The following is a 24,707-nucleotide window of genomic DNA, read 5'->3' as shown; positions in this document are numbered from 1 at the left end:
CTATTTTAGAGAAGACATAAATAAAAAGAGTTCACAAAACAAAAATAATTTGCTCAATAATAATTTTCACTGTCTTTTTCAGTGTACTCTGATGTACAGTCACAAAAGATCATATCAAATTCTGACCAGAACCACTGAGATCACAAATGAGTAGCTTAAAGCTACTCCCAAATAAAAACTGGTCTAACATGGCCAGACCCCCTTATTTTGGGGGGTAATCTAGTTTCATTGCACAGTATGTCAAATGGTAAGAGGACTGTCAGCATCGGCTGACATCAAAGAAGCTGATGCATAGTACTGTTGCATCAGTCACTTTAACCTACTTCTTGAAAAAGGTTTCAGTCAAAGTGATTGATCTGGACAAAACTTGCTGAACTGCACTGATAGTGACATGCACTGACTACACAATCACAGCATGACATAAGCTTTATCAGCATAAAAATGTATTCTGATGTCAGATGCATATATACTTTATGAGACAAGCTACTGTGAATTTATAGATTCCATGTGCATGCTGTATTGTCCTGTTAAATAACCACAAAAACGCTGATGTATCAGAAATGTTGCATGTCTTATTACAGCGGCCAAAGTCCATACAGCAGTATTTCTCTCTGAGGGGAATATTGCTTATGTTTGTTTGAGAGAGAACAGGCTTGACCAATGATCTGTCTTATCTACACAGAGATAATCCAGCCTGCAAAAAAAATGATTGTCATTTGCTCCGAAGAACCGTCGAGATGAAGACACAGTCGACCAGCCTTCGCTTTAAGTTACCTGTATTTGTGTTTGTCATTGAGGTGGTTATTGTTATCCTGTATGCTGCCTTTGTCACTTATGATGAACACACTGATGCAAGATTTCAGACCAACCAAACTGACCCCATGGACAATGCAGTTTACAAGGACTACCCTTTTTTTACAGACATACAGGTCATGATATTTCTCGGCTTTGGATGCTTGCTGGCATTCTTCCGCCTGTATGGCTTTGGGGGGATGGTTTTTAACTTCCTCACGGCTACTTTTGCAATCCAGTGGGCCATTCTGGTGCAGGGGTACTTCCAATTCAGCCACGACGGTAAGATACACCTTGGAGTGATCAACCTCATAAATGCAGAATTTGCCTGTGCTGTGGTGTTGATATCTTTTGGGGCAGTGCTGGGGAAGACCAGTCCGTTGCAGCTGCTGGTCATGGCTCTGCTGGAAGTGCCAATGTTTGCAGTCACAGAATGGGCCGTGCTGAAGTATCTGAGGATCAACGATGCAGGAGGATCTATTCTCATTCACCTCTTTGCCTGCTATTTTGGCTTGGGTGTCACCTTTGTGCTGTACAGGCCTCGTCTAAATGAAGGTCATGCAAAGGAGACCACCAGCTACCAGTCTGACATCCTGTCCGTGATGGGGACCTTGTTCCTCTGGGTGTTCTGGCCCTCCTTCAACTCAGCATTAACACTGAAAGGAGACGACCAGCACAGAGCCATCCTCCACACCTTCATCGGCCTCAGTGCCTCCACGCTCACAGCCTTCGCTCTCTCTGCGATGCTGAACAAAAACGGTAAGCTCACCATGGCTGATGTTCAGAACGTCACCCTGGCTGGAGGTGTGACAGTCGGGGCATCTGTTGATATGATGATATCGCCTGCAGCTGCATACGCTCTGGGTATAATGGGCTGCACTGCATGCATGCTGGGCTATAAGTATTTGAGCCCCTTCTTAGCACGGCGCATGAGAATCCAGGATCAATGTGGAATACATAACCTACACGGTCTAACAGGACTCATATCCTGTACTGCAGGGATATGTGCTATACTGATGGCTGACGAGGAGGTTTATGGCCCCAGTTTGTATGAAATCTTTACACATAGAGCACCAGTGGAAGGGGACCCTAAACTACAAGAGCTGCAGATGTTGATCCCCGGTTTACAGCCAGGTCTGGGGAGGACTGCCCGGGAACAGGCTCTCTTCCAGGTCGCAGCTGTGTTCTCCACCATAGGAGTGTCAGCGCTGGGAGGCGTCCTCACAGGCTTCATCTTAAAGCTGCAATACCTCGCACCACCATCTGATGATTTCTGTTTCGACGATGAGCCATTTTTTGATGTTCCCCCAGACTATGATGCACCACTTAAACTCAATGACACAACTGCCACTGAGGATTCTGTTGCCTGATATGCAACTGCCAAGTGCTGTCAATGAATCTGACTGAAGATGAGAATGTGTTTGTATTTGTCTTTATAAGTAATGGAATTTATCATTCGTCAACAGTACGTTATAGTGACTATTAATAAAATGCTGGTATCCATTACATTGTAAATAAGCACTAGTGATTATAGATGATAATGATGAGCAATGCAGTAACACTGTCCAACACTGTTTATTTATTGTCATACATGCAAGCATTAAAGGAAATTGAATGTTGTAGCTCTCTTGGCAAAGAAGTCACAAGTTTGTGATGTGAAATAAACTCTTTTTAAGCTGTATGCATTTTTTCCTCCAGTAATTATGTCTATAATTCAAGTACAGAGGGAGATAATCAACTGCAGCTTCAAAGTTTCAACATTTAAATTTGAAAATAAGCCACATGAGATGAACCATCTCACAAAAGAACTTCAATAACATAAAGACTCATACCGTACACAAACAGGGCTCAAATCTCTATTACAAGCAGTATCAGCATGAAACTGACTGAATAAAATGAATTAAAAGGTGACAGACCAAATGAACTTGTGTCATATTAGCACTGAGAAATGAAACTTAGGCTACATACTACATACAATAATTGGTTAAATTTTAAGTTAAAAGCTAAGCTTGTCTCACAAATTGTTGATGTTTGGGGCTGAGCTAAGCTTAAGGCTGTTTTACATTTGAAAGAGTTAAAACAAATGCATTTAAAAACATGAAGCAACTAATGAAAATTTCTACCAGAGTTCAGTATTATATTAACCAGTTAACTGTATCATACATGAAAGCGTGGTGCATGCAATAAAGACACCTCAAAACAAATTCACAAATATTAAACAAACATACAATATTAACATAACATATTAATCTGGACATATTAAACAGGAAATAGAAACAGGGATGCAAATTCTTGACATTGCTGGAATATGAATGCACTGTGGAGAAGTTGACTTTTCTTTTGAAGAGTCACTAGATGGTGACACAGAGCCATGAAACACATTTACGGTATTTGTTCCCTCAGTAGTGTTTCACAGGCAAACCAGGGGACGTTGTATTATTTTACATATTTCCATGGTGTTGGTCTCATGCATGTTTTATCAGTGGTTGCTGCTGCGTTACTGTAGGCCAGTGGTAGGCAAATATTGGCCCATGGGTCAAATCCAGCCCCCTGACAAAAGATGATGTGTACCTATAATTTGCACCAAAAACATTACACGATTTTTCAACAAATCTGGTGTAGGTAACAATATAAATATAAACCCCACATTTAGAGGGGAAATCAGGCATTGCTTACAACTCATAAACATCTGACACATGACAAGTGGCTCTAAGTAGACACTGCTATTTTATAATGGGATACAAGCCAAAAAGGTTTGGAAACACTGTGTTAATCTTTGACAATGAGAAGGAAAATCTTCCTCATAAGTAGTAGATAGTGTAGCGAAAAGTACAGTATTTCTCTCTGTAGTGTGGTGGTATAAAAGTAGGCTATAAAGAAGCAAAAATGGGCCTACTTGAGTGAAGTGCAAGGAATTGTACGTAAGTACACTTGAGTAAATGTGGCTTATAGTTTGCACGTGGGGGTGGAGCCCGTGAAGTGTTTCTTAGCTCCAGTAGGGGGCAGTAATGCAACAGGAAATACCACAGCTGCCGTAAAAACTTCTCAGAAGAAGAAGACGACGAAGAAGAAGGAAGGAAGGAAAGAGCGTTTTGATACCAGGCCGCGACCTGCTACTGAAAAAAGGTTACATAACTTAGAAAATTTTAATTTCTTCTTAGCTTTGTGTGACCTGCCGAGACGGAGACGTCGAGAGGAGTCTCTTCAGCTGCACATTTTCTGCGATATTTTGACTTTGGCACGCCATTTCGTCAATTTCAAACGGTAACGTCGATGTTTGCTAATGCAGTTAGCTCGCTGCCGCCATATTGGCACTTCACTGACAACTTAGCGCCTGTTTTTCCAAAGTAAACATTATTTGTTTTACTGTAAACATTTTTGTGTAAGGATGGTTGCAGTCTTGTTGAACCGGTGTACGTGTTTATTGATATCTGTATTATCAATCAAGTGAAATGTGGGGCTAAAATAATAATAAGGGTCACTGAAATTAGCTAACGTTGAACCACGGATATGGCTAGTTAGCATTTAGCTTCGTGTTAAGTGCAACGCATGTTTATCCTTTATGATAGCTCTTAACATTGAATATATGTTGGTTGTTGAACTCTTTTGAATCTGTAACCTTAAGATTGTTATATTAATCGGTTAATATCCAGTTAAATTATCAAATACTATGTAAAAAATTGTGATATTGAGGGAAAGCTGAAGGAAGTTAAGGCAAACTCCTTGAAGCACATTGTTACCATGTAATTTATTTTCAGATGATGTTAGAGCTGCAACAAAATACAAAATCTGAAGAGGTCAAATTGAACTCTGAGTAACTTGGATGGATATTATAGACATATAAACCAAAATAATCTGCAGATTAATCAATAATGATAATAACCGTTAGTCGAGGCTGTAATCTAGATTCCATTCACTGGATTTCAGGCATTGGAGAAGTATCAGGGTGTAATCTTTTATGCTATGTAGGACTGCAACTGATGATTATTATAAATTCATTCATAGATTAATTACTAAGTCAATTGCTTAAACGTTTTGTCATCAAAGTTCCTCTTTTGCCTAACTAACAGTCCAAAGTATGTGTATGTGATGAAAAAACAAAAAATGTTGCTTCCACACAAGACTAAGAACATCAGCACCCCCTCACAAATGACAAGCTGTAACGTGGGGATGTTTGACTTTTTTTTGTTTTTACTTAATATGGCTTAAACAACTAATTGATCAAAAATAGTTACCAAACATTTCTGTGTAGAAGGGAGGGAACCTCATGACCAACTGAATCAAAACAAATTATCCAGTTTTTGCTTTAATGTGATTACACACAGTAATACAGTTTCTTGTGAGGTACTTATTGTTGTTTCCTTTTCACAGGATCATCATGGCTGATGATTTTGACGTTGAGGCCATGCTGGAGGCTCCATACAGAAAGGTGGGTTCAGGACTACAGAGATGAGGCCTGTTTCACTGTTATGATTTACTCTTGAGTCCTTTATATTTGCTACTGTGACAAAGTTTACTTGAATGTTGTGTGGTGTGTGATTGAGTATTTAAAACGCAATACAGAATTATAAATAAATCCACATCTATCTCTCTTTATAGACTTCCCTAATGATATCTCACCTCTACTCCCATGAATTCATCTTTGATTCCACTGTGAACTGTGAAAAAAAGGAAGGTAGTTATTGCGCATATACTGATGTACTGTGGTTCACCTTAGGACTAAAAGAGATTCAACCTAGAACATCCAATCCCTATTCGGTTGCAACAAGGTGAATGCCAATGGTTGATAAGCCCATCTTTACCTGTCCAGCAAAGGAGGCAGTATTCAGATTTACAGTCTGCATGCTGTTACTGTCTCTGGATGTGCAGGCAGATCTAAACCTTTGTTCTGAAATCGAAAAATACATGTCCTGCTTTGTGTGGCTTTGATAAGAAAGGATCTCTCAAGCACCTTTTTAAGTCATTCAACTTTCACCAAATTGCTCTTTCGCAAAAACCATTACATGTGAAGTTGTAAAATTAGGAATTCTGAATCGTGTTTGTATCAAACTATAACTGTTGTCATTTCAAAAGTTGTAGTTTTATAACAAGATTGCAGTTGCACAGTTTCGCTGTGTAAACACATGACCCATTGCACAATTTTATGGCTAAATACAGGTGAATAATTTCCTATTTTTCGTAAATATGAATACTGCCTCTTTGCCATAGCCAACTGTAATGTGAATCAGCATCTTGATTTTGCATGCTACACAACACCACAGATATTGATATATTACTACAATGACTGTAAATAGATACTTCTATCTAGCATCATTGTATTATAAAGTAAGTTACTTTTCAGTAGTTCATAATTCCTTCTCAAGTCAAAAGGTTATGAGTATTACTTCATAATGCAAACTAAATAATGGTAGTGTAACACGTGGCTGAATTAATGGATTTTCTAATTTTTTTTATTTTTTTTATTCATTTATTTTCTTGGGCGTCAATATTACTAAGAAGTGTGAATCCCTGTTTGCTTCAGGGCAAGATGTGTGACAGAGGTGGCATCGAGCTCTTACAGTCCAAGAACGAAAATGGGTGAAGATCACTGGACTGACACCAACCACACAGGATCTCTTTTAGTGGCTGTGGGCCATTCGTGGTCACATGATTAGGCACAAATAGTGGCATTGGTACGATCTATTAGAAGGGGAATGGTGAAGATGACCTGACAATTGTCAAAGCTTCCTGAACTCAGCTAATATGTTGGACTCCCTCCCTTATCTTTATCTTTGCTTTAAGTATTGTACAGTCTTGTTAAAGAAAAAAAAAAAAAAAAAACAGGAGTGGGATGGGAAGCTATTGGGGTGGTGGAAGGACACTGTCCAGACATGACAGTAGGAAGTTTGAAGTATTATTATTATTAATTGAAAATATTTTGCATTTTCTCTTGTCCCACCCCACCCCCTTTACCTTGACGACTTGAAATGTTTCATCTACGTCCTCATGATGTTCTTCTATCAACCTTGCTTAGGATGAGATCAAGTCCTCTCATGCAAACGGACATGACGACCAGAACAAGAAGTAAGTTTTAAATTTCTCGCATTAGTTTTACTTCATTGAACCACTGGGACTCATCCATTTAATTTAAAACTGTTCACTTTGCACCACAAAAGCAGTGCTGTAACATGTTTTTTTCTAGGAAAAGGAGGAGCCGAAGCAAAAGCCGGAGCCCAGGCTCTAGGAAAAGAAGAAGCAGAAGCAAAGACAAAAAGAAGGGTAAGAAGAGGAGCCGGAGCCGAGACAGAAAAAGAAGCCGCAGCAGAGAGCGTCATCGCAGCCGCTCCCGCAGCAAGGAACGATCTGGGCGATACAGAGCGCGCAGGAGCCCCATGTATGTGACCTTGTTAACCTTAATGAGATATACAAATAGGCCACTTTGTTAGGTACAACATTATGCAATTCACTACAACTATTCAGCCAAACATTCCACCTTCTCTGACACTGTCTGAGGTGTTAATTTAACTATACGTTTCTTCACGAGGTTGTAGTTTGCAGTGGTGTTGAACTGGACTGTTATTCTAAGAGGGGTTTGTAAAGTTTTGCCCACACTATTTACAAACATGAGGGAAGAATATGAGAAAGGCATTCAATATAATGTCATGCAGTACAACACGACCACTAACAACAACCACAGTAAGAACAGTGTATGCAAAAGTTACATGCAAATTGCATCTTTTGTTGATTTTTGAAGTGAAAAGAAGTAAATACAACCTCTGCAGCAAACAGACATGAAATATTAGCCTCTCTTCAAATGTTACTACACTGCTGCTTTTTTTTTTTTAAATAAACTTAAAATAATAGAGGTAGAGAAAAAAAATTAACTATTTGTGACGTGCAAAAGTTTAGCACCCTACTATGTCAGTACTTAGGTAACCCCCTTTGGTAGCTGTTAAGTATAGGGCTGGAAATATTCTGCTTTGGGGTTGTGTGGCAGCCAGTGACACAGGAAACAATGGATTCCATTAAATATCAGCAAATACTGGATGCAGATATCATGCCATCAGTCCAGAAAGTGAAACTGAAAAGAGGCTGGCCTCTACAACAGAGCAATGATCCAAAGCAGATTTCAAAATCCACCATATGCTACATCAAGAAACACAAGCTGAAGCTTTTGGAACAGCCCTCACGATCTTAACTGACTTGAACATCATTTAAAATCTGCATGCTGTGCATGCAAGACAGCTTAAAAATATCCCAGTACTTGAAGGGATCTGCAGAAAGAGTTTGTGAAAATGACTAAATCAAGAATAGACTTTTAGCTGGCATCAAACATTGCTGTGATATCTGCCAGGAGGATTGCCAGTAGAGTTCCCAAACCTTTGCAGAGGCTACAGTTGGTTTAATTTGTTGCATTAACATTTGAATAATTTTTTGCTGTAGGGCTTATAACATAAACTTTTTTTTTTTTTTTTTTTCTCCTCAGAAATCAACCAAATATCTAAATAACCCAGGGTACAAACTTTTGCATACACCCGTGTTGAATTAATCTCTCCCAAAGCTTAAACAAATACTGACCATTATAAGCTTCATAAAGAAGAGATATGTGACAGAGTTGCTGTGCTGGATTGCACCGGATTGTATAGGTATACCTCATAAAGTGGCCAATGGGTGCATGTAGTTACCAATAACTAACCAATCCATTTGCTGTTTTTGAGTATTTTCAATCACAGAATGTTGTCTTTTTAACTTTCTGGTTCAGACACTCAAATGAATTTCCTTTTTGTTTGAAAAATACTGTACATATATTGCTTGTTATAAGTTGCTCTTCTGTTTGGGAGAGGCAAAGTGATTTGTCATGCTGGAGCAGGAAATTAATTGATTAGTAGTTGCTTGCATGCTGCTGTGGACGTTAGGGTTAACTGGACAAATTTTTTTGACACAGTCACATTTTGCCCACAAAAAGTAATTATTCTGCTAATATTTCAGCCGGAAACGTTCCAAAAGCCGGAGCCCCTTCAAAAAAGACAAGAGTCCCATCAGGTGAGATGAATATTCACATTTTGAACATTGCTGTATACACTAATGTTGTTAAAGCACCGCCAAATCAAAAAGATGTCCTCCAAACCTACTCTTGAGGTTTTTACAGGTCTTTTTTTAATCATTTATTTCTATCATCAGGAAACAAAGATTACACAGTTTAGGATTTAAAAATTTAGATTATGAGGGTGCTATATGGCACCACAACAAAATCAAGGTGTCTATAATATGACTTAAAGTACCATACATATTAATAATTTCATCTGTTATTCATTAAACAGCTTGTTTTATTCATTGTTTAAATTAGGATGTTTTTGTCTTTTTAAGGCAACCAATTGACAATCTAACACCAGAGGAGAGGGATGCCCGAACAGTCTTCTGTATGCAGCTCGCTGCGAGAATCAGAGCTCGAGACCTGGAAGATTTTTTCTCAGCTGTCGGAAAAGTCAGTCGATTTTCATGTTATTGTCATGTATAATCCAGCTAGCCTGTAAATATAAATCATCTCTTAAACTGTGACTTGATTTCTCTCTGAAGGTCAGAGACGTGAGGATGATCTCAGACAGGAACTCAAGGAGATCAAAGGGTATTGCATACATAGAGTTTGTGGAGGCTTCTTCTGTACCATTGGCGATTGGATTGACCGGCCAAAGGCTTTTAGGAGTTCCCATCATCGTCCAGGCCTCTCAGGTGGGTGTCTTGACCTAATGTTAACTTCATCTAAATAAAGTGCGGCTGGATTATTTCCATCCAATGTGACTGAATTTATTAATAGAAAGCTCTATGCTTCAGCAGCAGAGGCCTTTCTGTGCCCCAAACACTGACCAGTCTTACTGTCAGCATGTCCGTGATGTTATGAAATGTTTCTAAACATCAACAAAACTGTTCTAGAAATGCAGCAAAGAGCGTAAATTGTTAACAAAAATCTTGTTCCCCAACACCCTTCATTTTTCAAATGAACTCATTCTGCTCAGATTACGGTGGTTTGGGATAAATGGGGTATTTCTATATGAAAGTTCCTAATGTTTAATATATTTTGAACAATAATTGTTACACTTTCCACGTGTAATTACAGGCTGAGAAAAACAGAGCGGCAGCCGCTGCCAATAATCTACAGAAGGGCAGTTCGGGTCCGATGCGGCTGTATGTGGGCTCGTTGCATTTCAACATTACTGAAGAAATGCTTCGAGGGATCTTTGAGCCTTTTGGAAAGGTCAGAAATAAGTTTCACAAACACATGGGAATTTTTACACTGTTATCCAGATGCATTTGTTACAATCTTGTGCATTGGTGTTTTTTGTTTCCAAAGATTGAGGGAATCCAGCTTATGATGGACAGCGAGACTGGACGATCCAAAGGATACGGCTTCATATCGGTAATTAAAGCCTCTGTATTTCATTAACAGTGCAGTACTGCCAGCAGCTAGTTTGACTCTAACCACTTTGCCTTTTCAAGTTTGCAGATGCAGAATGTGCAAAAAAGGCCTTGGAGCAACTGAACGGGTTTGAACTGGCTGGACGTCCAATGAAGGTGGGGCATGTTACAGAGCGCTCAGATTCATCGACGGCCAGTTCGTTCCTGGACAACGATGAACTAGAGAGAACCGGCATCGACCTCGGCACCACGGGGCGTCTACAGCTTATGGCTCGACTAGCAGAAGGTTTGTAGTAACCTGTGTCGTGTTTGTACCAACTGTACAGGGGAACTAAATGAAAATAAATTATTCACTTGGACTGAAAAATTGTCAAAATAAGCGTTTGCTTCATGTTACATCAGATATTTAACCAAATACTCTATTGAGCGAAATCACTGGCATACATATCACATCTGACAGGAGAGGAAATTATTCATTAGACTGAAATCAGACTGGACAAACTGAGTAAAATTGTGCTGTGGTGCGTATTACTTTAAAGGTCTAATCCACAATTTTGAAAGATACAATTGTTAATCAGAGGGTAGGCTTGTAATGATTGATCTGCCAATTATTGTCTTTATAGCTTGGTCTAATAAATGTTAGTAAATTGTGAAAAGGGGCTTTCACAATCTCAGTCGTGTAATATCCTCAATATACTTGATTCGCCCACTAAAAGTCCAGAATCAATTTACTAACAATGACAAAGAAAACTTGTGCTGCAGAGAATTAGGAAATGGTGGTTGATAAATGTATTTCTACCTTGTCATTGTTGAAGCAGGGTTCGTACAGTCATGAAAAACCTGGAAAAGTCATAGAATTCAGAAACTCTTAAAGTGAGTAAAATGAAATCTTACCTATTTCAGTTAAGTTTTTAGTTACAATTTGAATTATTAACCTTCACAGCAGAAGGGTATAAAATGATATGAGCATATCACAACAATACTCTTAGTAGAAATAATTATCACTAGTTCCTACTGTCTACAAATGGTCTTGGAACTATTGTGGTTAATTTATTTTACCTACTTTTCCATGTACACACAGAAATCACAAAAAGTTTGGACATACGAATTTTTGTAAAGTCGTGGAAATCCACTGGCCTGAATGTGTATGAGGCGTCTCACATACAGGGCTCCAATTTGGCTCAAAACACTAACAAATGTTTCCATTTTTATAAAGAAACAAGTCCAGTGGTAGACATGACACACCTAAAGGACTTTTCTGAAAATGTCACCATCTCTGTCAGTGTCATGAAGCTACCATCCGATTGGTGTCTTATATGTTGTACCTATGCAAAACAATTTTTCATTTCTCTCCACAGGAACTGGTCTGAAGATTCCTCCTGCTGCTCAGCAGGCTCTACAGATGACCGGCTCCATACCGTTTGGAAACATCGGAGCTCCAGCAGGTGAGGCGTTAGATGATGGAAAACATTTTTAGTGTGTTTGTTTTTAGAAAATTCAGTGACATTGACATCAATTATTCTTTTTGTTTCAGCTGTTCCAACTCCAGCTCCAAGCCAAGCCTTGAACCTCCCATCACAGCCACTGGCCACACACTGCCTTCAGCTGTCCAACCTGTTCAACCCACAAGCGTAAGGATATTATCATTTAGATTTGGGGTTCACTTTTGTTGTCTAAAATTTACTTGCATGCCCATTGAAAGAAGAGTTTTTGGTCTCTAATCATTGCTCCTCTCCACACTAGCTGTGAAGATTTCAGTGTGAGTGATGGGGACAAAATGTGTCTGGATCTTTGAGTAGAAATGCATCTCAAAGCTGATATGATGCCTTAGCAGCCTGAGTTAGACAAAGCAAGTTACAAGAATCCTTTCAATGTGTAAATATGGAGAAGTCAACATTGTTTTAAGATGTCTTGAAAATTGTCCCATTTGTCTGAGGTATACTAACATTATTGAATGTTTCAGGGAAAACGATCCCAGCTGGGCCTCTGAGATCCAAGATGACGTGATTGAAGAGTGCAACAAACATGGAGGAATTGTTCACATTTATGTTGATAAGAACTCGGCTCAAGTAAGTTGAAGCACAGTGTCAGTTCATGTCAAGAAACATAATGACCTGTAGCTCAAGAACAAACCTGTAATTACCATGTATGGCGATAGGTGTCAAAGACAAAACAGAGCTTTGACATAGCCACTAGCCAGTAATTTAATGCCTTTACTTTGACCAGTAGACACAATACAGAGCCATATCATGAATTTGACATTTCTCAGCTGTGTATAACAATAAGACAGTTATATCATCAATCAAGTAGTGAGACTAAGCATGGATGGATTCATTAAACAAATGTGAATCTCAGAGGGGAAAACTGAATTTTGTGACTTTCTGTTCAGACATTTTTCAAAGCTGTGAACTGCTTAAATCTAAAGAGTTTTTCTTTTCCTTGACTCTCTTGTTCACACAGGGTAACGTGTACGTGAAGTGTCCCTCGATTCCAGCAGCGATGGCAACTGTAAATGCACTTCATGGACGCTGGTTTGCAGGTATGTAATGTTGCCATTTGGTTTTGAATCATTAATGAAACAATGTGGAGAAAATTCTCCAGGTTTTAACTTTTTTTCCCACTTTCTCTCCCAGGCAAAATGATCACGGCTGCCTACGTTCCCTTACCCACCTACCACAACCTTTTCCCTGATTCAGTAACGGCAAAGCAACTTCTAATGCCGGCACGTCGATAGTCAGAGACGTGCTTATGAAAGGCAGTGTAAATACATTTGTTTGCATTCATGGAGATGTGATTGAAACCGACACATTGAAATTAGTTGGCTGTGTGTAATAAAAGTTGCCTCAATTTCACAAGTTCACCATTGAAAATTAGGCTTTTTTTTTTTAGTTGCTTTTCAAATTTTTTGTGGGTTTGTGTTGTAAACTACCATTGAGGAGTAATCTCCTGGTATCTATCGGTCTGTATGCTTTTAAATATTACTGTCTTATCTGCTTGTTTAAATCCAGTTTTAGATTTAAAATAAATTGCAAAGAATCACACAAATGTGTTAGGTTAATAGGCCTTAATGCCAAAAGTATATCAATGTCAACAATAATCCTTTGTAACTTTTTACAGCCATAATTTCATTTTTTGTATGAAGGCTCCCAATAAACTTTGGCAAATTTGACAATTCATTCTATGTTTTTGTCTCCTTTTTGGGAGTTTGTCAATTCCAGGTTCAAATAAATTACTTTGTGATTAAAAGGACCCCATGTTTCTCTGATCTTTTTTTTTGTCCCCCAGCAAATTGGGTTTATTCAAGCTTGTCTTGCTGCTGAAATTTCTCTTCTCATTCAGCATGAAAAAGTCTTAGGTACTTTCGAGTGGTACAAATCAAAGTGATGTCATTCAACTACTGCTAAAAAAAAAGTTGACTTTATAAGCCAAACAAAACCACACCCTCATGTGGTTTGACCAGTATCTTAGTTGCAGATGGAAGAATAGATTCCTCTGGATACAAATGCAGAGTTAGAGACTTAGATGTACAGGTCGCTGTTCACAAGTCACACTTTTTAATGTAGTTTGCTGCAGGGGTTGTATTGACCTATTTTTCAGTTAAAGAGAAGAATTGAAGGATAAAGACTCACTGGTTGGTCTGGCAAATGTACATCTGGTTAAGCCACCTCCACTAAAGGGCAACGCACAGCAGCTTTTCTGTGGGACCAAGAATTTTAAACCTGAAGTAGATGTACTGCAACAGTGACATTTTGTGATTAAAAAATGGCACAAGACAGGTTTAATGCATATACTGTAAACTTTATCTTCTAACAAAAGATATAGCAACAACAAAATTGCTTAAACTTCACAAATCTCTCTACCCCTTATTTAATCCACATAGTACATTTTTCTCTCTCAGTTTTACTGTAAATATATTTTTCCTCCTGCAGAAAGTCGTTCACATCTGGGAAAAAAATTACATGTTAGCATTTAATGTCTGAAACACAGCTGTGCATGTCAAACTGAATCGACTTGACAGAGTAAAAAACAAGAATTGTTTCATTTAACCAAATAAGCCAATACTATAACTTGATGCAGATATTTGCAAAACCACTAGGGAGCTCAGCACAGGGTTTTCCACAACAATCACCAGCCGCCTGATTAAGTCAAAATGATCAGTACCAATAATGCTAAAACAGACACTTCCAACTTGAATTTATAGTAACTCTAAACCTTGAATATCGCATGTGCTGTAATGATCCATCCACTGCTGTAAGGTCTCTGAACATAGGAACACAAGTGGCTGCTGACCTGAAAGGGCCCTTCACTTCTTAGGAGAGCATTCCTTCGCCTGGTGGGCCTGCAGGACAGCAATCGCCTCGTCCACCTGCCCAGAGTAGAGGATAGAGACAATGGTGAGAAAGCTAACGCCACTCTCATTATTGACATTACTCTTATGTGTTTGTTAAATATGAAGCTACATCCAGGCGACAGTTCGCTTTGCACAAAGAAAGAAACAGCTAAAGCTCACTGTTCAACAAGTTAAATCTTGAAACCAAAGTGTGAAAACAAGTACAATTTTATAAAAGGGTTATGCTATGGGTTTTATTATGCTAGACTGTTTCCTAGCCACACAGGTGAGGGTGGTATTTTCTTAGCAATTAGCCAAGTTTCAAACACTTTAAACAATTCTCATTTTGTTAGTATATTCTTGCCTTTACCCAATTACATCAATCATTAAGAATTGATCATTATCCTCTGGAGGAACACTGCAATACCATCTACATTTTTTAAACTTAAATTTTTGTCAAGACTGTCAGAGTCCTCACTTTCTCCTCGTCAACTGAACAAGCTCAATCCAAAGTTGAAGGCCATAGGATGTAGTTAAAATTCCTGCTAAGTTAAGATTTTTTGTCAAACTACCATTTTCAAGGTCAAGCAAAACTTGACTTTTACACTCAACTCTGCGGTTACCGTGGTGATATAACTAACAGAAAACTGCAAACATTTATGTGTAGCAACTGTTTTCAAATAAAAAAAAGAATTACCACCTCCCTTTGGGTTGCTTGAGATCAACTACTACGACCGTTACCGTGCGATAGCAGGATATTAACCAGCCCGCAAAAATACGATCATAATTATACCTTGGAGTGCAGAGACTCGGGCGACTCCAGCATGTGCAGCAGCTCTGAGTTGTCGATCTCCAGGAGCATCCCAGTGATTTTTCCAGCCAAGTTTGGGTGATGGGCATGGATCATTGGGTACAATCGCTCACCTGCGCGTCACAGCAGAGACAGAGGCCATTAACCTAAATAGTAAAGTTTATTCAATTTACATAAAAAAAAAAAAAAAAAAAAAAAAGGCAGGAACTGAATGATGCCACACCAAGAAGCTGTTTCTGGTCCATGAGTGGAGCTGCAGCCAGCATCGAGGCAGTGAGCGGCTCTGGGCCTTGAATGTGCACTGGTGGCTCCATCACTGGTGCAGGAATAACCTGACGACATCAAGGGCACCGATAATAATGTTAATAATCACCTGACAATTTTGTATTAAACATATTTTTACTGCGACGTTCTGTCTGCAGGTCATTTTCCCCACTTTCTGCCATGATGATGATGATGATGATGTCTGAATTTCTTTCATTTTCAATCTAATAATTAGGCACAAGGCTCAACACATCAACATTCACACAGTAGTTTTTCCATCTGCAACTTCGATAAGACGAGCATGTGAACTGCAAACAACAGAACATGCAAACTTCACACAGAAAAGCCCAGTGTTTGAACCCAAGAGCTTCTCAGTGTGAAGCTACAGTTCTAACCACTGCGCCGCCCCATCACAAAGTGATAGTATAGTAAGCATAAGAACGTCAGTATACTAAGACTTAAAAAAAGTTAAACGTCATAGTATAATATGACAAGAAAAACAAAACAACTCATAGTATAGTAACATATAAAACCATCAAAATATAGTAAGTCATAAAAACAGTTTAATGAGGCATAATGAAACGTCATACTATTAGTAAGGCATAAAAACGGCAAAATATAATATGACCAAAAAAAAAAAAACCTCATAGTATAGTAAGGCAAAAAAAGGCATTAAGCCGTCAAAATATGGAAAGTCATAAAAAAAGTCATAGTATAATAAAGAACGTAGTATAATGAGGTGTAAAAACTATCATAGTATAGTAAGGCATAAAAACGTCACAATATAGTAAGGCAATAAAAAAAAACTGTCTTGGTAGAATAAGGCATAAAAATTACAAGAAAAGTCATAGTATAGTAATTATGATGGTTTTTTGACTTACTATACTATGACATTTTTCATAGTCAAAAACCATCATAGTACAGTAAGGCATAAAAATGGCAAATGTAAATTGTATATTAAAAGGCATAAAAACATGGAATGGTAAGTCAAAAACCGTCATAGTATAGTAAGGCATTAAAATGTCAAAAAACGTCATTGTATAGAAAGGCATAAAAAAATGTATTATTTGTATTTGTGGAAGGTATATTTACAGATTACACATTTACACACTGATTTTCGATATGTTCACACAAATATTGAAACAAATCTAACCCCATAAATAGAAAGGTATCCTGTGGAGTTTTTTTTTTGTTTGTTTTGTTTTTTTTAAACAAAGTCTAAACACATGGGTGATGTGTGAAACATTCCTGCTGCTAGTGTTCAACTGATCCAATAGTTGGTGGCAGTGAAGCGCCAAGGAACAAGTAAACATATATATTCAATGCATGATTTTAAATGAACTTTGCAACCCTTCTATGGAAGACAGACCGACTTAATCCCTGTTTGGGTTTTAGTTATTTCTAGTCCTGGGTTTGTATCAGAATTAGTAGACAATACAGCACCTGTAGTCTTGTCAAGGGTGCAGGTACAGTAACGACGTGCTGAGGGTTCCTCACTGCAGACGAGTACTTATACTGGCTGCTTCTGGTCAAACCAGGCATGTCTGTACGTCCTCCTACAGTCTGGGTCCCAATGTTGTCTAAACAAAGTCAGTACACACGTCACAAACTACCAACCACATAAACAGCGCATTTTAGAGGAATAGAGCTTATCCTGTTGTCTTAAATCAGGTACTCACTTGTCTTGTGTGTAGAGCTGACAATATGCGGAGCCTGGGTGGAAGCCTGTCTAACTGTAGCAATTGCTGTTGATCCACGTCGGGGAACAGAATTACCAACAAACTGGGTTGAGTAGGGGCCTAAAAACATAGACAACATTATATATGCAGTATATACTGCGTATAGACATAAATATCCATGTGAACACAACACAAATTGTCCATTCACCCTGTGGTCTCGGAGGCTGTCCTGTCCAACGAGGTGCTGGCCTCATGTTGCTGACAGCATTGTGGTTGTAGAAGGAGCGAGTGGGAGGCTACAAGAAAAGTATCTGTTTAAAATGCATGACATCAAACTGCAGGTCAACCTCTAAATCATAATGAATATTTATGCGTTTGTACAGAACGTGATGCAAATTTAAACAATGACACAACTGCATACAAAGGGAAAGGACGCAAATTTGCCCAGGATGGCGTGAATTGCCATGAACATGCATCCGGTCGAGCTGAAAAATGTTTCAGTTGGAGTGAGAAAATTTGTGTGCATCCCGGAGCTTTATAAATCTGTTACATGAAACAGAGACAAGAGGAAAAACAAAAGCGACTGAAGGGAAATAACAGAAGAAAGGGGGGAATTTAAAAAAAAAAAAAAAAAAAAAAAAAAAAAAATTGTGTGGAATTCCTCGACTGCACGTTAATCAACTTGGGTCCCAAACTGACACCTGCCAAGAACCAAAGCCCAGTTCAAATGAGTCTATGACAGAGGGAGAAAAAACCAATGAGACCATCCATCAGCCATCACACTTTACCTCACTGGTTTTTCAAATGTTTCCTGTAAAAAATGTCATTTGGTACTAATTACTGGAAAAACAGAAGTTCTCTGACTGTTATTTTAGTCAGTGTGTTGAGTTTATTATTGATTCCCTGATGAATTTCCATGAATAAAATTGCTCAATTTAAACCCCAGTGAATATTCATTAGTAAACTTTCACATTTTGCATGTTCAGCTCACCTGCTGTGCTCTGAATACGAGTCTCAAGGTTGTGCTAGCTTAGCATTTACAAATAACTAAGTGGACCAACTGATTTGTTGTTTGACCTGTAATTGGTACCAAATCAAGTTGTCCCTTCCAGGAAACTTCTAAGGAGATGCAGGCCTTTGCAAATGTAGAAGGAGGTGCAGATCAATAAGCTGGGGATTTAGTTGACCAAACATATTTTCTGTATTTTCCACCCACTGATCAGGAATGGCAGCGCAATGAACAACTCATTCAAATTGTATTCCCTCTGTGTCACTGTTCAAACATCCGTACCTGCGGTACAGTCATGTAGTATCCGGCCTGCTGGTACGAGTCGATGAGCGGACTTGTCATGGTCCTCAGGGTAGCAAGTCTCTGCATGTACTTGTTAGTAAGGATTGCTTTACGCTCCTCCCTCCGCTGAGCCAGAGCCACATACAGCGGCTTGGTTGCAATAATTCTCCCGTTCATTTCCGTTACTGCTTTTGTTGCTTCCTCAGGTGAAGAGAAACAGACAAAGCCAAAGCCCTTGCTTTGAGAGCCGTCTGTCATCACCTACAGAAAACAAAGAAGCTCAGGTTCAGAAATATTTCAGATACTGAAACATTTCAGAACGCAGCTGACAAGTGCCAAATCTGAACTCTAAGTTGTGTGTCCTGATCCAGGTTAAATCAGTGGTTTTCTTCATCTGGTTATTTTTCCAAGGCAGCAAACCCACCGTTGGTCGTCATTTTTATGGTATTTGTGAATTGTACAAAGCCTGTATTGTTTGATCAGTTGTCAAACATGGGGATGAGCCAGCACCAAATGGGAGCTTTATTTAGGCATATTTTTACACATTTTCTTCCTTGACTGTTGATGTGTAAGTGAAGTATGCTGTGGGAACGGTTTGAGAAGTTTTTGTAGTGCTGTGATGATTCTCTCTATACTGTCAAAATAAACTGCTCTCTGTACAGAGGGCAAATATCAACAGTCTTAAGTCTTTTATACTTTAAGGATTTTTTGTGTGCCTTATTACTTAACATTTTATTGGGCAGGCTTTTGATTGATACATGTATCTACTCAGACAAACACATACACTTTACATTATTACAATACCTTGGCACTGGTGATGGTGCCATAAGGAGCAAACTCCTTCCGGAGTCTCTCATCATCTATGCTATCATCCAAGTTCTTCACATAGAGATTCACCCCCTAGAAACAGAGAGTGACAAATGATAGGCTCATCCATCCCAGCCATTGTCTTTGTTTGTCAAGCTAATGAACATAAACATGTAGAGCATCAAATCCAAACTTACTTTCTTTTAAAAATACTAAGTGAGCTGGCTTCTCTGATATCTATAGGTTGTGTGTTTCATAGCTTTGGGCTGTAATGGAGTTAATGATGTAGTTTGGTCCTCACCCATTAAGGGCTTTGCACATAATGAGGAGGACCTTGTAATCAATTCTAAATGTAACAGGAAGCCAGTGCAGAGCAGCTAAAACTGGACTAATGTGCTTTCTCCTCTTGGTTCTGGTTATCAGCCGAGCTTACGTTTATTTACCATTCAGCTTTTAGGGTCATATCACAGATAACGACAATATTTTCTATGGTGAGATCAGTTGGGAAATTGCCATCTTACTCGATCTTTGTTGTTTTGAAACTCTGACCTATGCTTTTGTCTCAATCCAGCTGTCTGGCTGAGGTTTAACTCAGAAGACCTACAGTTTTTTCCCCAGTGTATATAGATGAGGTCTCCATTGTGAACATTACTGAACCTTTAATTTCTTTCCACATTTAATATATCAACTCTAAAAGTGTAAATGCAAGACCACAAACAATGAAAGTCAGCAAGAAGTCTTAAAAAGACAATGCCCATATGCCTACAATGCAGCCGTACCTGGTAGCGCTGGATGCGGTCTTGTTTGATCTGGTCAAACTTGCGTTTGAGCTCTCCCTGGCGTTCCAGACGCTTCTGAGCCCGTCCAACGTAGATGATTTTCCCATTGATCTCCTTTCCATTCATTTCATCAACTGCCTAAGAAAACAAGAGGAGAATCAACATGTTCTAAAATGTGTCAACTACCTTAAATTATAGGAAAAGTAAAAGGCAATAATACTTAAAACTGCATTTAGTTCAATTTCCATATCAAAACTGAATCAAATCACTCCTGGTTCCTTCTATTAACAAGCCCGCTTAAAATAGACACCTAACTCAGCTCCACACAGCTCTTAGACTCTTTTAGCTCATTGTTTTAGGTTTTCTGGCCCTTGTCTGGCATCAAGTAGAAAATATTTCCATACACCAATCTTGGTTTGTTTTTTTCCCCACAGGTTGCAGCGGACCTGTTGTCGTACCCACACTGCTGCTATTCCACGTGTTGCTATTGTTTCCTTGCCTTCTAATTGCCGTCTTCTTCTCTTCAATTTTGATGTAAGACTAGAACGCTTGTAGGGTTACTAAACTCATCAGTCCCAGAAGAATCACATCTCCAGTAACTAAGTATGACATCTATGGTACTGCAGAAAACCAAGTACTTGCAGAATTTATGCATTACTGATGTACTGATGTATCAGTCCTCATGAGATCACTATTTAGGAACATCAGATATCTTTTCAGCACACACACACAGAGCAGACAGCTACTGGACCGTGAGGAGATATTCACTGAACTTGACAAAAAGTAGAGTCACTCACTCAACCTTCTGGACAATCTGAATTGTCTTGATTGTGTATGACTACAGTGATAGTCAGTGCTGCAGGTCCAGCCTAAATGTCAATATAATGGGCTGCTACGGTTGGCAGGTATCCAGAGTGGACATGGAAACTTGGCAAACACTACCTTCTGAGCATCCTCATGGTTAGCATAGTTTACAAAGCCAAATCCTCGTGAATGCCCCCTCTCGTCCCTCATCACCCGCACACTGAGAGTCCTCCCTGAGAGCATAAATCAGAGTATAAGCTCAGTGAAATGAATGTAAATTCTCTACTTTTCCACCAATGGTGGCAATTTATCAAATGGATTGACACTGAGCAGGAACAAAAAAAAAATAAAAAAAAAAAAAAAAAAAAAAATTGTGATTTCTTACCAAATGCAGAAAAGACTTCCTTGAGTTTCTCATCACTGTAGTCTTCACCAAAGTTCTTGATGTAGACGTTGGTGAACTTCATAGCTTTGGTGCCAAACTCCACCTCTCTTTCCTTGCGAGACTTAAAGTGGCCAACAAAACTGGAGAGAGAATCAAACCCAAACAACATAAAAATGAAGGGATAAAAGTAAGTAAGTTTATTATTTCATTAACAGAAAACTTTAATGTTTGAAAATGTGTGCGGCTTCAGGACACAGCATTAACAACAATTGCTGAGGTCAGACCAGACATCAAGAAACAACACAATTAAAACAACAGTCACAATAAATAAATAATTTTTGCATGAGATAACATTTAAGGAAAACTTCTGTCATGAATGGAAGAAAGAAAGGAAAACGATTACACTGCATCCCTGATGGTCTTGCTTTATGCAACGCATTATTGCCTGTTTAGTCCTAAAATTACAATAAACACAAAAGACAACAAACCTAGATATAGATCCTACCAATTCACTGACCTACACGGGGAGAACTGACTTTTTTCCCCCAGGATATGGGCCTTTGAGTTGGCAATGTCTGATTCCAACTGACGTCTACCTGTCTTCTGACTGAGCAAAAAACACACGGAAAAAGTCTGAGACAACAGAGTCATCGGTATTCAACAGTTTATATAGTTTACATACATATATTCTACACTACTCTCTGCCTCAACTTATTTTTTGAGGAACAAAAAAACAGGTCAAATCGAAGTTTAGTATTTAGTTCACTCACACTTTCCTGTCATTCAGCAGCATGCCATTCATGGTTTCAATGGCCCGGTTTGCTGCCTCCTGAGTCTCAAAGTGAACAAAGCCATATCCTCTGGATCCTTTGTCATCACAAACAACCTACAAAGACAAAGGCTTTATATTTCACAAAACTTTATAGCCACAAAAAAGCCACTTACATTTGAGTTTTAAATATGTTGTCCTTTACAGGGCGGAGTGACAGTTCTGTGGTATCACTTTTTGATCTTCAGTGGAATATCAGAATCATTATCTTATATTGTTTTACAAAATTCTGTTGTCTAAATGAAATTTTCCAAGCAAATTATAGTCAAAAATTGAATTATTTACAGATATTTTTCTTTTACACATCTAAAAAAAGATTAAAACCATATTGCCCAGCTCTGTTACACAAATTTTATCCTCACAATATCACACATAGAAGATAGCCGGGTGTGTTACTCAATATCAGCTTAATACTCGGTAACTATAACAATACTGCAACAATAGCTTGTCACTGAAGAAAGATTAGACACTGTTGAAGATTAGACACTTACAGCAATTCTGCAAGTCAAAAAGACGACCCAAGCCACTTACCTTGCAGGACAAAATATTGCCGAAGGCTGAGAAGGTATCATACAGTGCCTTGTTGTCAATAGAATCATCCATGTTCTTGATGAAGATGTTGCCCACACCAGACTTCCTGAGTCCTGGGTCACGCTGAGACCACATTATTCGGATTGGCCGTCCCTTGATAACGTCATAGTTCATTGTATCCAGGGCACACTCCGCTGAAACAAAGTTTGAAAGATATATTTTATTGTTGAGAACCCCGTTTAATTTTTAGAAAAAAAATCTATTTACTGTACTATTTTTTTCTTGATATTTGTCACAAAGCACTGCTATTCCAAAGATGATTGAACTTCAGCTTCAAATGAAACTAAGAATTTACACTAAACTACCCAGTGTAATCACGAAAGTGATTTAAGTGGATTTGGCCAAAATTGCTACTTCACCATCAGCTGGTTGCTGGAAGTTTATATAGGCATATCCAAGAGATCTGCGGGTGATGATGTCTCGGCACACACGAATTGACATGATGGGTCCAGCAGGAGAAAATTTCTGATAGAGCATGGCCTCTGTAACATCAGGGTGCAGGTCCCCTACATACAAAGAGGCGAGGGGATATGCTGGTCCACTGCTGTTCATCTTGGGTAACAGCTAGTTCAAGAAATAAGAACAACAGTTATGAGCAATGCAATGTGTTTTTTGATGGAGAAGTGTTGATTTGGCTCCCTGGTTGTTTCTGAGGCTGCAGTAAAATTAGAAACTTTCAAAGAAAAATTAAGAAAAACAACTAACATTCACAGTGGAGAAGGGGAACCAGAGAATTTGTGGCATTTTGCTTAAAAAAAATGTTTTGGTCGAGAGTCTGGGTACACTTTGAACAGGCACAGAAACTTATCTTTTATATTCTTATATTTTGTCCACCACACTTATATAAATCAGTGACAGTAGACAAAAATATTAACAATGGCTCTCAATATAATTCAAGAATGTTAACCAGCACCACAAACTACATCCTCCACAATGATTGCATAGTTGAATCAGTGCCTCTCTAAAACATGAAACAAGGGAAGGCCAAATAATACACTTCTCTGTATAAACACAGTACAGCTCAACAGCACCACAAACTACATCCTCCAAAGTGATCAGTTGAATCAGTCAGCTCCAAAACTGATTAATGGAACACTTAAAACTATAACTTTAATGGAGGGAGGATTTACTGAAGGACTTTTCTATTAGACTGCATTGGTTTTACCTAGGTGTACTTAATAAACTGGCAGCTGAGTATATGTATGATTAAAGAAGATCTTAATAAAATAAACACACACACACACACATAGACTTCAGTATGACTTTCTGGTTGATAAAATAAAACAAAAACAACACTGTACTTGAACTTCTCACACTTGGATTAGATTAACACAGAAGACTGTTTAAAAAGTTTTCTCAACACAAAATGTATGTTTTTCTCCCCACACGTCACTACGTTAAATGCTTGCATGAAAAGGTGCAGCGATCTAAAAATGCATATAGTAAGTTAACATTTGTTTCAGAACCTCGTTAATTATGGCATAGCTTTACTCAACATCACACTTGGACAAGTAAATTCAAAAAATATTATTTGTCTTGTAGACGAAATCATTACGTAGCGCTAGCTAAAGTTGGCTGAAATCATATCCTTTCTTTGAGCACTCAACATCAAAATTAACAGATATTTGCAACAGGTGAACAACCACATTTCAGCAAACAAAAACAGATCCAAGTCGACTAAATAAACGTTACTTACAGCCTTTCAAATAACCGAGGCGTCGACTTTTGGTGTTTGGCTCTCAATGCCACAGATTCACTTTCCAGGCGGGAGGTTGTTTTCGTTTAATTATGACCGTGGAACACCTGCAGCTCTCCTCCGCATCGTCATTTCAATTAGGTCGCGAGAGGACATGATTAATTTGCGTGACACTCCGCCATGAAAACTAGTTCTTGCATGACAAGGAATAACCTCATATTTATGTTCGCTCTCTGGTTGATAACAGTGGTTTATG

General features: G+C 38.6%; 3 protein-coding genes across 4 annotated transcripts; 2 read left to right on the top strand and 1 right to left on the bottom strand.

Moving 5' to 3' along the window:
• Positions 1-471: 471 nt before the first annotated feature.
• On the top strand, positions 472-2,473 carry rh50 (Rh50-like protein). Its single transcript, XM_056385805.1, has one exon. The coding sequence runs from the start codon at positions 738-740 to the stop codon at positions 2,160-2,162; it is 1,425 nt and encodes a 474-aa protein (XP_056241780.1). The 5' UTR covers positions 472-737; the 3' UTR covers positions 2,163-2,473.
• Positions 2,474-3,808: 1,335 nt separating this feature from the next.
• LOC130175028 (RNA-binding protein 39-like) lies at positions 3,809-13,434 on the top strand. Of its 2 annotated transcripts, none has more exons than XM_056385290.1 (15): positions 3,809-3,918; positions 5,164-5,221; positions 6,806-6,855; positions 6,974-7,165; positions 8,761-8,814; positions 9,139-9,256; positions 9,349-9,501; positions 9,887-10,024; positions 10,121-10,186; positions 10,267-10,471; positions 11,544-11,630; positions 11,720-11,816; positions 12,149-12,254; positions 12,646-12,724; positions 12,819-13,434. In XM_056385290.1, the coding sequence occupies exons 2-15, from the start codon at positions 5,171-5,173 to the stop codon at positions 12,917-12,919; spliced, it is 1,497 nt and encodes a 498-aa protein (XP_056241265.1). In that variant the 5' UTR covers positions 3,809-3,918; positions 5,164-5,170; the 3' UTR covers positions 12,920-13,434. The 2 variants fall into 2 exon arrangements, with proteins under 2 accessions (XP_056241265.1, XP_056241264.1); XM_056385289.1 differs by having other exon boundaries at positions 3,847-4,056.
• A 528-nt stretch (positions 13,435-13,962) lies between these two features.
• On the bottom strand, positions 13,963-24,669 carry LOC130174871 (embryonic polyadenylate-binding protein-like). Its single transcript, XM_056385108.1, has 17 exons — positions 24,452-24,669; positions 23,115-23,319; positions 22,696-22,889; positions 22,106-22,221; positions 21,853-21,942; positions 21,336-21,475; positions 21,089-21,183; positions 20,147-20,284; positions 19,365-19,460; positions 18,561-18,821; positions 17,478-17,565; positions 17,270-17,389; positions 17,034-17,170; positions 15,550-15,658; positions 15,309-15,439; positions 14,476-14,551; positions 13,963-14,128 (listed from the first exon to the last, which is right to left on the bottom strand). The coding sequence occupies exons 2-16, from the start codon at positions 23,305-23,307 to the stop codon at positions 14,489-14,491; spliced, it is 1,971 nt and encodes a 656-aa protein (XP_056241083.1). The 5' UTR covers positions 23,308-23,319; positions 24,452-24,669; the 3' UTR covers positions 13,963-14,128; positions 14,476-14,488.
• Between the last annotated feature and the right edge of the window lie 38 nt (positions 24,670-24,707).

Source organism: Seriola aureovittata, chromosome 9, assembly GCF_021018895.1.
Source record: "Seriola aureovittata isolate HTS-2021-v1 ecotype China chromosome 9, ASM2101889v1, whole genome shotgun sequence".
Lineage (NCBI taxonomy): Eukaryota > Metazoa > Chordata > Actinopteri > Carangiformes > Carangidae > Seriola > Seriola aureovittata.
This window is presented reverse-complemented; position numbering and strand designations above follow the sequence as displayed.

Excerpts from the sequence above, each read along its gene's own strand:
- rh50 (XM_056385805.1), top strand. The coding sequence starts at position 738 with ATGAAGACACAGTCGACCAGCCTTCGCTTTAAGTTACCTGTATTTGTG.
- LOC130175028 (XM_056385290.1), top strand. The coding sequence starts at position 5,171 with ATGGCTGATGATTTTGACGTTGAGGCCATGCTGGAGGCTCCATACAGA. Across the intron at positions 10,025-10,120 it reads TCTTTGAGCCTTTTGGAAAG|ATTGAGGGAATCCAGCTTAT; the intron begins GTCAGAAATAAG and ends TTGTTTCCAAAG. Across the intron at positions 11,631-11,719 it reads AAACATCGGAGCTCCAGCAG|CTGTTCCAACTCCAGCTCCA; the intron begins GTGAGGCGTTAG and ends TTTTTGTTTCAG.
- LOC130174871 (XM_056385108.1), bottom strand. The coding sequence starts at position 23,307 with ATGAACAGCAGTGGACCAGCATATCCCCTCGCCTCTTTGTATGTAGGG. Across the intron at positions 20,285-21,088 it reads ACCATGAGGATGCTCAGAAG|GCAGTTGATGAAATGAATGG; the intron begins GTAGTGTTTGCC and ends TTGTTTTCTTAG. Across the intron at positions 15,659-17,033 it reads CACCCTTGACAAGACTACAG|GTTATTCCTGCACCAGTGAT; the intron begins GTGCTGTATTGT and ends TGATGTCGTCAG.